This window comes from Argentina silus (assembly GCF_951799395.1).
Source record: "Argentina silus genome assembly, contig: scaffold_165, whole genome shotgun sequence".
Classification (NCBI taxonomy): Eukaryota; Metazoa; Chordata; class Actinopteri; order Argentiniformes; family Argentinidae; genus Argentina; species Argentina silus.
The window spans coordinates 41691-54576 of record NW_028152961.1 but is presented as its reverse complement, the minus strand read 5'-3'; the positions used below and the strand labels follow the sequence as shown (position 1 = coordinate 54576).

At 56.7% G+C, this 12886-nt stretch overlaps 1 protein-coding gene and 1 long non-coding RNA gene across 2 annotated transcripts in view; one reads left to right on the top strand and one right to left on the bottom strand.

Moving 5' to 3' along the window:
* Positions 1-5085: 5085 nt before the first annotated feature.
* Positions 5086-6923, bottom strand: LOC310824507. Its single transcript, XR_014555035.1, has 3 exons — positions 6825-6923; positions 5765-6493; positions 5086-5255 (listed from the first exon to the last, which is right to left on the bottom strand). It is a non-coding gene; the product is annotated as an uncharacterized lncRNA (long non-coding RNA).
* Positions 6924-8556: 1633 nt separating this feature from the next.
* Positions 8557-12886, top strand: part of LOC310824505 (uncharacterized protein) — a gene marked incomplete at its 5' end in the record, with an annotated part of 5852 nt that continues 1522 nt past the window's right edge. Inside the window, 5 exon segments of the mRNA XM_083697767.1 lie at positions 8557-8639; positions 9072-9502; positions 9608-10481; positions 10483-11610; positions 11884-12886. The exon segment at positions 11884-12886 is cut by the window's right edge and continues 1522 nt beyond it. Coding sequence (XP_083553893.1) covers positions 8557-8639; positions 9072-9502; positions 9608-10481; positions 10483-11610; positions 11884-12886 — 3519 coding nt within the window.

Here is a 12886-nt window from a genome sequence, read left to right as displayed (position 1 = left end):
ACTGTGCGTGTGCGTGTGTGTGTGTGTACGTGTGTGTACGTGTGTGTGTGTGTTTTAGAGGTTTTCTAATGACTCATAAATAATCCAGTTGAGGGGACAAGGACTCTGGCCTGGGGTTTTTGAAGTGTTTTTTTCGTTAATTAAATGCGTGCGCACCGAATACAGCACAAAAGAGCCCTCGTGTCCCCGTCACCCATCCCATTAACCCTCATTTGCATATCTGAGGCGGACCGCGGACCGAACACACATCAAACGCTCCTGGGAGGCGCGTGGCGAGCGTCTCTGTCGCTACCGCAACGGGCAGGTATGAAACACAGAGACGATCGCTGCTTTCAACACGTTTATTCACTGCTTACATTATCCATCTGGACAACAGCGATGTCCTCTCTGGTCCTCTGTGGTCTTCTCTGGTCCTCTGTGGTCCTCTCTGGTCCTCTCTGGTCCTCTGTGGTCCTCTCTGGTCCTCTGTGGTCCTCTGTGGTCCTCTGTGGTCCTCTCTGGTCCTCTCTGGTCCTCTGTGGTCCTCTATGGTCCTCTCTGGTCCTCTCTGGTCCTCTGTGGTCCTCTCTGGTCCTCTCTGGTCCTCTCTGGTCCTCTCTGGTCCTCTGTGGTCCTCTCTGGTCCTCTATGGTCCTCTCTGGTCCTCTGTGGTCCTCTCTGGTCCTCTCTGGTCCTCTCTGGTCCTCTCTGGTCCTCTCTGGTCCTCTGTGGTCCTCTCTGGTCCTCTCTGGTCCTCTCTGGTCCTCTGTGGTCCTCTCTGGTCCTCTATGGTCCTCTCTGGTCCTCTGTGGTCCTCTCTGGTCCTCTGTGGTCCTCTCTGGTCCTCTGTGGTCCTCTCTGGCCCTCTCTGGTCATCTCTTCAGGCTACATCTTAACTGTCCCTCCTAATGACCCCTGTACTAACCCTAACCCTAAAGACCTCTTCATCCCCACTACCCCCCTGTACTAACCCTAACCCTAACCCTAGAGACCTCTTCACCCCCACTACCCCCCTGTACTAACCCTAACCCTAGAGACCTCCTCACCCCCACTACCCCCCTGTACTAACCCGAACCCTAGAGACCTCTTCACCCCCACTACCCCCCTGTACTAACCCTAACCCTAGAGACCTCTTCACCCCCACTACCCCCCTGTACTAACCCTAACCCTAACCCTAGAGACCTCTTCACCCCCACTACCCCCCTGTACTAACCCTAACCCTAGAGACCTCTTGACCCCCACTACCCCCCTGTACTAACCCTAACCCTAGAGACCTCTTCACCCCCACTACCCCCCTGTACTAACCCTAACCCTAGAGACCTCTTCACCCCCACTACCCCCCTGTACTAACCCTAACCCCAACCCTAGAGACCTCTTCACCCCCACTACCCCCCTGTACTAACCCTAACCCTAACCCGAGAGACCTCCTCACCCCCACTACCCCCCTGTACTAACCCTAACCCCAACCCTAGAGACCTCCTCACCCCCACTACCCCCCTGTACTAACCCTAACCCTAACCCTAGAGACCTCTTCACCCCCACTACCCTGTACTAACCCTAACCCTAGAGACCTCTTCACCCCCACTACCCTCCCTGTACTAACCCTAACCCTAGAGACCTCTTCACCCCCACTACCCCCCTGTACAAGTTTCTCTCCTGTTAATAAAAAAAGAAAATCACTATCATTATTATCTTATGATGACTGATGGATAGATGATTCACTTACTTAAACAAATGGATTTGTTGTAAGTTGCTTTGGATAAAGACGTCTGTTAAATGCTGTAAATGTAATAAATGTAAAAGATCACCAGAGATGCTTTGGTGCTTCAGATCTGCAGATCTGCTCGGTTTGAACTTCAGCAGGTGGTCTTGACCAGGTCTACATGCCTAAATGCATTGAGTCGCGTGGCGAGCGTCTCTGTCGCTACCGCAACGGGCAGGTATGAAACACAGAGACGATCGCTGCTTTCAACACGTTTATTCACTGCTTACATTATCCATCTGGACAACAGCGATGTCCTCTCTGGTCCTCTGTGGTCTTCTCTGGTCCTCTGTGGTCCTCTCTGGTCCTCTCTGGTCCTCTGTGGTCCTCTCTGGTCCTCTGTGGTCCTCTGTGGTCCTCTGTGGTCCTCTCTGGTCCTCTCTGGTCCTCTGTGGTCCTCTATGGTCCTCTCTGGTCCTCTCTGGTCCTCTGTGGTCCTCTCTGGTCCTCTCTGGTCCTCTCTGGTCCTCTCTGGTCCTCTGTGGTCCTCTCTGGTCCTCTATGGTCCTCTCTGGTCCTCTGTGGTCCTCTCTGGTCCTCTCTGGTCCTCTCTGGTCCTCTCTGGTCCTCTGTGGTCCTCTCTGGTCCTCTCTGGTCCTCTCTGGTCCTCTGTGGTCCTCTCTGGTCCTCTATGGTCCTCTCTGGTCCTCTGTGGTCCTCTCTGGTCCTCTGTGGTCCTCTCTGGTCCTCTGTGGTCCTCTCTGGCCCTCTCTGGTCATCTCTTCAGGCTACATCTTAACTGTCCCTCCTAATGACCCCTGTACTAACCCTAACCCTAAAGACCTCTTCATCCCCACTACCCCCCTGTACTAACCCTAACCCTAACCCTAGAGACCTCTTCACCCCCACTACCCCCCTGTACTAACCCTAACCCTAGAGACCTCCTCACCCCCACTACCCCCCTGTACTAACCCGAACCCTAGAGACCTCTTCACCCCCACTACCCCCCTGTACTAACCCTAACCCTAGAGACCTCTTCACCCCCACTACCCCCCTGTACTAACCCTAACCCTAACCCTAGAGACCTCTTCACCCCCACTACCCCCCTGTACTAACCCTAACCCTAGAGACCTCTTGACCCCCACTACCCCCCTGTACTAACCCTAACCCTAGAGACCTCTTCACCCCCACTACCCCCCTGTACTAACCCTAACCCTAGAGACCTCTTCACCCCCACTACCCCCCTGTACTAACCCTAACCCCAACCCTAGAGACCTCTTCACCCCCACTACCCCCCTGTACTAACCCTAACCCTAACCCGAGAGACCTCCTCACCCCCACTACCCCCCTGTACTAACCCTAACCCCAACCCTAGAGACCTCCTCACCCCCACTACCCCCCTGTACTAACCCTAACCCTAACCCTAGAGACCTCTTCACCCCCACTACCCTGTACTAACCCTAACCCTAGAGACCTCTTCACCCCCACTACCCTCCCTGTACTAACCCTAACCCTAGAGACCTCTTCACCCCCACTACCCCCCTGTACAAGTTTCTCTCCTGTTAATAAAAAAAGAAAATCACTATCATTATTATCTTATGATGACTGATGGATAGATGATTCACTTACTTAAACAAATGGATTTGTTGTAAGTTGCTTTGGATAAAGACGTCTGTTAAATGCTGTAAATGTAATAAATGTAAAAGATCACCAGAGATGCTTTGGTGCTTCAGATCTGCAGATCTGCTCGGTTTGAACTTCAGCAGGTGGTCTTGACCAGGTCTACATGCCTAAATGCATTGAGTTGCTGCCATGTGATTGGCTGGTTAGATATTTGCGTGACTGAGCAGTTGAACAGGTGTACCTAATAAAGTGGCCGGTGAGTGTATTATCGAGCTATTCTATAGATGGTTATTCACAGAGTCGAGGTAAAAGGTCATTCTTTCTACAGTAAAGTGCTACTCTTCATCCAGTCTGTAGCTTGGTGCACACAAGTGCAAGAAATACAAATTAAAGCTTCAGTTGCCTATTTCAGTTTATTTTTATAAGAATAATTTTCACGATACACAAATGTACCTTAAGACAAAACAACATTACAGTTTGTAAAGGCATGGTAAAAAAACAACAACGAACAAATAAGCATCATAGTGTAAAAATAAAAAGACCAGGGGGGGGTGGTGGAGGTCAGACCAGGGGAGGCTGGTGGAGGTCAAACCAGGGGGGGCTGGTGGAGGTCAAACCAGGGGGGGCTGGTGGAGGTCAAACCAGGGGGGGCTGGTGGAGGTCAGACCAGGGGGGGCTGGTGGAGGTCAAACCAGGGGGGGGTGGTGGAGGTCAGACCAGGGGGGGCTGGTGGAGGTCAAACCAGGGGGGGCTGGTGGAGGTCAAACCAGGGGGGGCTGGTGGAGGTCAAACCAGGGGGGGCTGGTGGAGGTCAAACCAGGGGGGGCTGGTGGAGGTCAAACCAGGGGGGGCTGGTGGAAGTCAGACCAGGGGGGCCTGGTGGAGGTCAAACCAGGGGGGGGTGGTGGAGGTCAGACCAGGGGGGGCTGGTGGAGGTCAAACCAGGGGGGGCTGGTGGAGGTCAAACCAGGGGGGGCTGGTGGAGGTCAGACGAGGGGAGGCTGGTGGAGGTCAAACCAGGGGGGGCTGGTGGAGGTCAGACCAGGGGGGGGTGGTGGAGGTCAGACCAGGGGAGGCTGGTGGAGGTCAAACCAGGGGGGGCTGGTGGAGGTCAGACCAGGGGGGGCTGGTGGAGGTCAGACCAGGGGAGGCTGGTGGAGGTCAAACCAGGAGGGGCTGGTGGAGGTCAGACCAGGGGGGGTGGTGGAGGTCAGACCAGGGGAGGCTGGTGGAGGTCAGACCAGGGGAGGCTGGTGGAGGTCAGACCAGGGGGGGGTGGTGGAGGTCAGACCAGGGGGGGCTGGTGGAGGTCAAACCAGGGGGGGGTGGTGGAGGTCAGACCAGGGGAGGCTGGTGGAGGTCAGACCAGGGGAGGCTGGTGGAGGTCAGACCAGGGGGGGCTGGTGGAGGTCAAACCAGGGGGGGGTGGTGGAGGTCAGACCAGGGGAGGCTGGTGGAGGTCAGACCAGGGGAGGCTGGTGGAGGTCAGACCAGGGGGGGCTGGTGGAGGTCAGACCAGGGGAGGCTGGTGGAGGTCAGACCAGGGGAGGCTGGTGGAGGCTGGTGGAGGTAGAAATTGTAATGCATGGACTGGAATAAGGAATGGTGTGTTTGATGCCATTTCTCATTCCATGCCAAGCATTACAATGAGCCCATCATCCGATTTCTACCTCCACCAGCCTCCCCTGGTCTGACCTCCACCAGCCTCCCCTGGTCTGACCTCCACCAGCCTCCCCTGGTCTGACCTCCACCAGCCTCCCCTGGTACAAACTGAATGGCCAGACTAGACTAACTGACAACACTACGGTGTGTGGATGTTGGTTTAGTGTTCCACGTGGGTGTCCAGGTGTCCGTCCATGACTACAACACTGAGCCAAGGGTCTTCCAGTGCCTCTGTGGACGTACAGAGCCAGAGGACCTCCAGCGTATCAGAATCCTCCTGGAGACACTTCTGAAAGGAGACAAGACATGGAGAAACCTTTGAGAGGGGAGCTGAGTTGAGTTGATTCATAGCATCACCATCCTTCCCTGTCTTGTGGTCCTCTGTGGCTCAGTTGGTAGAGCATGGCACTAACAACGCTTAGGTTGTGGGTTTGATTCCTGCTGGGACCATATATACTGAAATGTATGAACTCACTGCAATGTAAGTCGCTTTGGATAAAAGTGTCAAACTAAATGGCAGATATGATATTATTATTATTATTAGTCATAAACAGGCATTGTGATGTCTGTCATAACAGGCCTCATAGAATGCTCACAATGTTCTAAACATGGCTACCAAAATATAACATCAGAAAGTTGCTTCTGCACTGACGAAGACCATCTGAGACCGTATGGGAACGACCTCAAATGATTAGTATATAGAAATATTATATTGACAGTTGTCTAGATGTCCAACACAGAGAGCATGGTTGTCAAATGACCGGGGATGGAAGCAAGGCCTTGTCTTGTAAGGCTCACCCATTAGGTGAGTAAGTAGAGGACGCGTCCCCTCGGGGTGTCCCTCAGTCGCGGCGTCCCTCAGTCGGGGTGTCCCTCAGTCGGGCGTCCCTCAGTCGCGGTGTCCCTCAGTCACGGTGTCCCCTCGGGGTGTCCCTCAGTCGGGGTGTCCCCTCGGGGTGTCCCTCAGTCGGGGTGTCCCTCAGTCGCGGTGTCCCTCAGTCCTGGTGTCCCTCAGTCGCGGTGTCCCTCAGTCGCGGTGTCCCTCAGTCGCGGTGTCCCCTCGGGGTGTCCCCTCGGGGTGTCCCTCAGTCGCGGTGTCCCTCAGTCGGGGCGTCCCCTCGGGGTGTCCCTCAGTCGCGGTGTCCCTCAGTCGGGGCGTCCCCTCGGGGTGTCCCTCAGTCGGGGTGTCCCTCAGTCCCGGTGTCCCTCAGTCGCGGTGTCCCTCAGTCCCGGTGTCCCTCAGTCGCGGTGTCCCTCAGTCCCGGTGTCCCTCAGTCGGGGTGTCCCTCAGTCGGGGTGTCCCTCAGTCCCGGTGTCCCTCAGTCGGGGTGTCCCTCAGTCCCGGTGTCCCTCAGTCGGGGTGTCCCTCAGTCGGGGTGTCCCTCAGTCCCGGTGTCCCTCAGTCCCGGTGTCCCTCAGTCGGGGTGTCCCTCAGTCGGCCAAGCTCTTCTCCAGCTGCCGCTGGGCCGCTATCCGGGACCCGTATATCACATAACCCCAAGACAGCACCACTACACCAAGGAGAAGCTGCAAAAAAGGACAAAATAAGCCACATTTAGAAGTTAGCATTGGAAGTTAGCATTGGAAGGTAACATTAGAAGATAATAACTAACCCTAACCCTCATGGTGCCAAGCATCAACCAGGGCTCGTTAGCGAGTTAGCTAGCTAGTTAGCTCCATAAAACGGCCTCGGCGTTTTCCCATTCGATTGTTAAAACGTTGCAACGGCTTCAGGGAATCCGAGGTGGGAACAGCCGAGGAGGAGCTCCCCAGCTAACCTCTCTCCACTTCAACGAAAACTCTAACCATAACGCTATTTAAACTAGGACACAGCAACTAATCAGAAAAAGCTACTCACAAAAGAGTACAATCTGTCCAGCGTTCGGTTGCTGATGATCATATTTTCTATTTTCTATCTCGGCCAGGCAGCTAGCCAGCTAGCTAAGTCACTTAGCACCAAGAGCGGGTTTGTCTAGGTTGCCATGACAACGGCGTAGTTGACAGGGAGCATGCGCAGTGGCTGTCAGCGTCTTGTCCTCTGGCGCCACCTTCTGGTTCAGGAGTGTGTTCACCTTCTGGTTCAGGGGTGTGTTCACCTTCTGGTTCAGGGGTGTGTTCACCTTCTGGTTCAGGAGTGTGTTCTCCTTCTGGTTCAGGGGTGTGTTCACCTTCTGGTTCAGGGGTGTGTTCACCTTCTGGTTCAGGAGTGTGTTCTCCTTCTGGTTCAGGGGTGTGTTCTCCTTCTGGTTCAGGGGTGTGTTCTCCTTCTGGTTCAGGGGTGTGTTCACCTTCTGGTTCAGGAGTGTGTTCTCCTTCTGGTTCAGGGGTGTGTTCTCCTTCTGGTTCAGGGGTGTGTTCACCTTCTGGTTCAGGAGTGTGTTCTCCTTCTGGTTCAGGGGTGTGTTCACCTTCTGGTTCAGGAGTGTGTTCTCCTTCTGGTTCAGGGGTGTGTTCTCCTTCTGGTTCAGGGGTGTGTTCACCTTCTGGTTCAGGAGTGTGTTCACCTTCTGGTTCAGGGGTGTGTTCACCTTCTGGTTCAGGGGTGTGTTCACCTTCTGGTTCAGGGGTGTGTTCACCTTCTGGTTCAGGGGTGTGTTCACCTATATCATCAATGCTGTTGACCTAAATTACGTTTACATTTATGGCATTTAACAGACGTCTTTATCCAAAGCGACTTACAACAAATACATTTGTTTAAGTAAGTGAATCATCTGAACATCAGTCATCATAAGATAAAGTCATCAATGCTCAGACCAGGGTTAGGGGTTAGGGTTAGGGGTTAGGGCCATAGGCAGTCACAATGCTAGAAGAAGGATTTTATTTTATTTTATTATTATTTTTTATTATTTTTTATGCGTTGATGAAACCCAAATGATCACATACTTTGATTTATGCCATGTTTTTTATGTCCATGCACCAACCTCACCAAGTCAATTTCCTGTATGTGCAAATATACTTAATATATAAAAGAATTCTGATTCTGATTCTTATCAATTCAAGAGAGACACGACATTTTAAAATAAAATGAATTGGTATGGCGATGAAACCGCTTGACCAAGCAACCAAAACACCCCCCCCCAGCCGCCAGGCTGCGCTGTTCAGACTGAAGGGTCCTTCTGACGACTCTGTTGGACTACAACCGCCGAGGAAAACCCTCCGCTATACCACAATCCTCTCCGTCGGCTCTTGTTCTGTACTTTCCGATCTCCACCGCCACCACAACCGGGGGTAGCTCGCCGACAGAGTCTAATGTTCCTGTTTCTACTCATATTAGCTTTGAACGCGTCCTCATGGCCTCAGATAGATAGCCGCTGACCGAACTAATGGTGTCGGTGTCCAGTATTGGGATGTTTTGACCGGTAAAACCGTAGATCACCCATGAAAAAGCTCACCGGGAGTCGTGTTGTTAGCAGGTGAGGAGGAAGGAGGAAGCGCTGCTCGCCAGTCTGCTGATCTCTCTCTGCTCCACAGCTGCTCTTCTTTAGCTCTTCTTTAGCTCTTCTTTAGCTTTCTACAGATCCGGCACTCTTGGTTGATCAGGTCGCAGTGCCTGCCCGATCCAGAGCCATCGCGGTGTGTTGAAGTAGACGATGGACTCGGTAGGGAAGACGATCGGTGTCTTAGCTAACGTGTTCGCTAACAACGACGAGAGCTGTGTGTCTGCCTTGCTAACGTCCGCTAGCTCACTCGCTTGATCGTGTCTCCAGTGAGAGGTTACAGATCTGGACAGTTTCCAACCATGTCAGGATCATTCAGAATCAGGAGAAACTAAAGAGCCAAGCACGTCCGATGATCGTCTTGCTAAGTAATGTGAATCAGATGTGGACTCGGAACTCCAACTCTGCGTCTGACAACAATATGTTACTCGCTAGCTAGATACTTCACTGTGGGACGTTTTGTGGTTCACATGTAGAAACAGAGAAAGTTCTGGTTGTGTTGTGTTGTGTTATATAGAAAATGCTTTTTAAAGACAGTACACACGTGCAATATACATGACCTATGCAGAACACACAATGCATGGTTTTCACATGGGTCTCTCTGTCTCTCTCTCTCTGTCTCTCTGTCTCTCTCTCTCTGTCAGACGATGGCTCCCACTAAGATGAAGCTGCGTGTTCGAAAGCGGGAGAGCGGAGAAGGAGGAGGAGGAGGAGGGGGGGGGGGGGGGGAGGCAGGGGAAGACGTCCTCCTCGCGCTCCGTGTCCTCCGAGGCCTCCCCGGACTCCAAGTGTCCCATCTGCCTGGACCGCTTCAACAACATGGCCTGCCTGGACCGCTGCCTCCACAAGTTCTGCTTCCCCTGCATCCAGGAGTGGAGCACCAACAAGGCCGAGTGTCCCCTCTGCAAGCAGCCCTTCGCCTCCATCTTCCACTCCATCCGAGCGGAGGACAACTTCAAGGAGTACACCCTCAGACCCCCCCCCGACAACGGGACGGTCGCCGCCGCCGCTGCTGCTGCCGTCGCCGCCATAGCAATGGCTGGTAACCTGGGCGACCGCAGGGCGGCGCATCAGCGGGTGGCGGCGGGGGGGGGGAGGGGTCTGGAGGGGGGGGGAGGAGGGGGGAGGGAGAGGAGGCAGTCAGGGCGACAGAGAGGGAGAGGAGGGACCTCCTCCTCCCCTCCTCCTCCTCCTCCTCCTCCAGCACTCCCTGCCCCGCCTCCGCCCCCCCTGCCCCCCGCCCTGGCGGAGCTGGACGAGGAGCCGGGGGTGATCTTCGAGGGCCTGACGGGGGCGTGGGACCGCGGGGTCCAGAGGCTGATGGTGCGCCTGGCGGCCCGGCGGAGGGCCCAGCGGGAGGGGCGGAGCGTCCGCCGCCTGCGGGAGCGGGAGATGCTGGCGTTCCGCAGGGCGCTCTACCGCGCCGGCGTCCGCGTCCGGGGGGCCGGGGGGGGGCGGGCCTTAAACCGTGACATCACGGCGGCGTCCTACCAGCAGAACCCGGCCGGCCTCCAGAGGCTCCTCCCCTGGCTGAAGAGGGAACTGACTGTCCTGTACGGCTCCCACCGCTCGCTGGTCAGCATCGTGCAGCGCATCATCACTTCCTGCGTCGCCCGCCATGACATGGAGGCCGGCGCCATCCAGGACGAGCTCCGCCCCTTCCTGCTGGCGCGCACCGACCACTTCCTGCATGAGCTGATGACCTTTGCACGCTCACCGCTCAGCGTGGAGGCCTACGACCTGCAGGCGGTCTACGACCCCCTGACCCCTCGCTACGACGCCGGCTCCGACTCCTCCTCCTCTGACTCCTCCGTCATCGCCATATCAGAGGAGGAGGAGGAGGAGGAGACGGAGACGGAGAGAAGGCCGGCGTTGCTGGGGGGAAGTGACGTCGCCCAGACAGGAAGCGCGCTGAGCCAGGCGCCATGGGACGACGAGACCCCCGGCCCCTCCTACTCCACGGCCGAGGCCAGCCATTCGCCCCCGCCACTGTCAGTCAGCCCCGGGGGGAGGGGGGAGGAACCTGCGGGAGCCACTCAGCACGCGGCTCAGGCGAGGAGCGAGACGTCAGAGAGGAGGGAGGGAGCGAGGGGGGGGGGGGGGGGGGGAGGAGGAGGAGGAGTGTATGATCGTGGGGTACGTGAAGCCCATGGCTGAGCGAACGCCAGAACTGGTGCAGCTGTCGTCAGACTCGGAAGAGGGGGAGGGAGAGGAGGAGGAGAAGAAGAAGGAGGAGGAGGAGGAGAAGAAGAAGGAGGAGGAGCAGGAGGAGATGAAACAGGAGGACGAGCGGATGGACACTCTCCCTCCGTCCCCCTCCTCTCTCCCTCACGCCATCCCCCCTTTTGCCATCTTCCCGCTCGCCCGCCCCCCCGCTTCTCTGTCCAAACCCGGGGGTCTAGAGGGGGGGAGAGAGGAGAGAGAGAGGCTGGAGAGGGAGAGCCGCCACTGCCCTCTAGGGGAGAGGAGGAGGAGGAGGAGGAGGCATGGCGGGGCGGAGGAGGGCGGCAGGGACAGGTCCCGGTCCAGGAGCGGCTCAGACCGGACCTGGTCCGTACGGAGCGCCGTCTCCATAGGCAGCGACAGCAGCGTGGACCGCTCCCGGGATCAGGAGAGACGGGAGAGAGGGAGGGAGAGACGGAGGAAGGAAAGAGAGAGGGAGCGAGGAGGAGGAGGAGGAAGCTACACCCGGGGTGACTCCCCCCTGTCCCTCAGCCACCACAGCAGAGAGAGGGCCCGGAAGAGGGAGAGGGAGAGGAGGATGGTGAGGGAGAGAGAGACCAGAGAGAGGTGGGAGAGGGAGAGGGTGAGAGCGTACGACCCAATCAGATCCCACCGCACCGTGGGGATATTTTCCAGCCCGGAACACAGCGTCCGATCCCGTTCCCCCTCTCCCGGCCGCTCCCGCTCCCGGAGCAGCCAGACTGAACGCCGGGAATCGGGTTGGGAACGTCAGCATTCTGGAAGCTTCTCCAGCTCCAGCTCCTTGTCCTTCTCGGCTGGGGGGAACTCCAGACACGACAAGCCAGGCGGGAAGAGGAAGTACAAGACCCGGCACCTAGAAGACCCGACCTGGGAACCCCAGTCCGCCCGGAGAGAGAGGAGGAGAGACGGAGGAGAGAGAGAGGAGGGGAACGAGGGGGAGAGGAAAGGGGGAGTGGAGACCTCCCCCAGCCCGAGGGACACCAGCACCAGTCTGGGAGAGGGGTAAGTCTACATGCCGGTGGGGGTGGGGGGGGGGGGCTATTATCTTGTTATAATTACTGAACTTCGGTTATTACCATAAACTTCTGTTATTACCATGAACTTCTGTTATTACCATGAACTTCTGTTATTACCATGAAACCTGTCAACATTGTCTCGTAGTAGAAAACTCTAAGGACATTTACCATACACCTAGAAACAGACAACTGTGTGTGTGTGTGTGTGTGTGTGTGTGTGTGTGTGTGTGTGTGTGTGTGTGTGTGTGTGTGTGTCCAGGGAGCTGCGCAGCAGTAGCAGCAGGAGGAGGAGGAGGAGGAGGAGGAGGAGTCGCAGCCCCAGTGTGGAGATCGTGTATGAGGGGACCACCCTGGCCCCCCCCCACCACACCCCCCCCCACCACCACCACGCACGGCACCGCAAGCACAAGAGGAAACACCGCCACGACCGCCATCGCAACCGCGACCGCGCGCTCCAGCGCCCCCCGGTGGTCATCACCATCGATAGCGACAGCGACCCAGACGTCACGGTCAAGTCAGACGACCGCGGCCTGGACCTGACCGACCGCGTGGTGGACTTCTGCGACCACGCCCTGACCGCTCCTCCCCCCCTCCCTGCCCTCCCCCCGCCCCTGGTGGACCACAGCCTGGACCTGGGCGTGGACATCAGCGACCTCGCGGTCGACATCCTGGACCGTGTTTCTGACGCCGAAGTGGACTGTAAAACAGACCTGAACCCGCCTCGCGGGGAGGACCGCGTGGTCGTTGATGGCGCCGCGGAGCACGTTACTACTGCTGCGACTGACCGCACACTGACCGCGTATGGTGGCGTTCGCCCGCCCGGCCCCGGCCAAGCTGCGGTCGCGGCAACCACTGACTCCCGTCTCCTAGAGACCATCCTACAGGACTTGGAGCACATCACCCTGCCTCCCTGTAACCCTGACAACCACAACCACAACCACCATCATGACCACGACCGCAAGTCCACCACAGTGTTCCCTAGGGACCACAGTGCGGGGTCAACCGGTCCCAGAGAGTCCAGCTGGACCCCCCGGCCCACCGGCCCTGATTCTACTACACAAGAACACACTCGCAGCCCTGCTTCGCCCACAGAGAACTCCATCTCCCAGAATCCCTCACTCCCATCATCTGTACCCCACCATTCTGTCAGTCCTCGCTCCTCCGTGTCCGCTGGGGGCCACAGTCCCTCTAGCAGCCCTGCTTCGCTTGTAGAGAACTCCATCTCCCAGAATCCCTCACCTCCATTATCCATAGACAGCCAT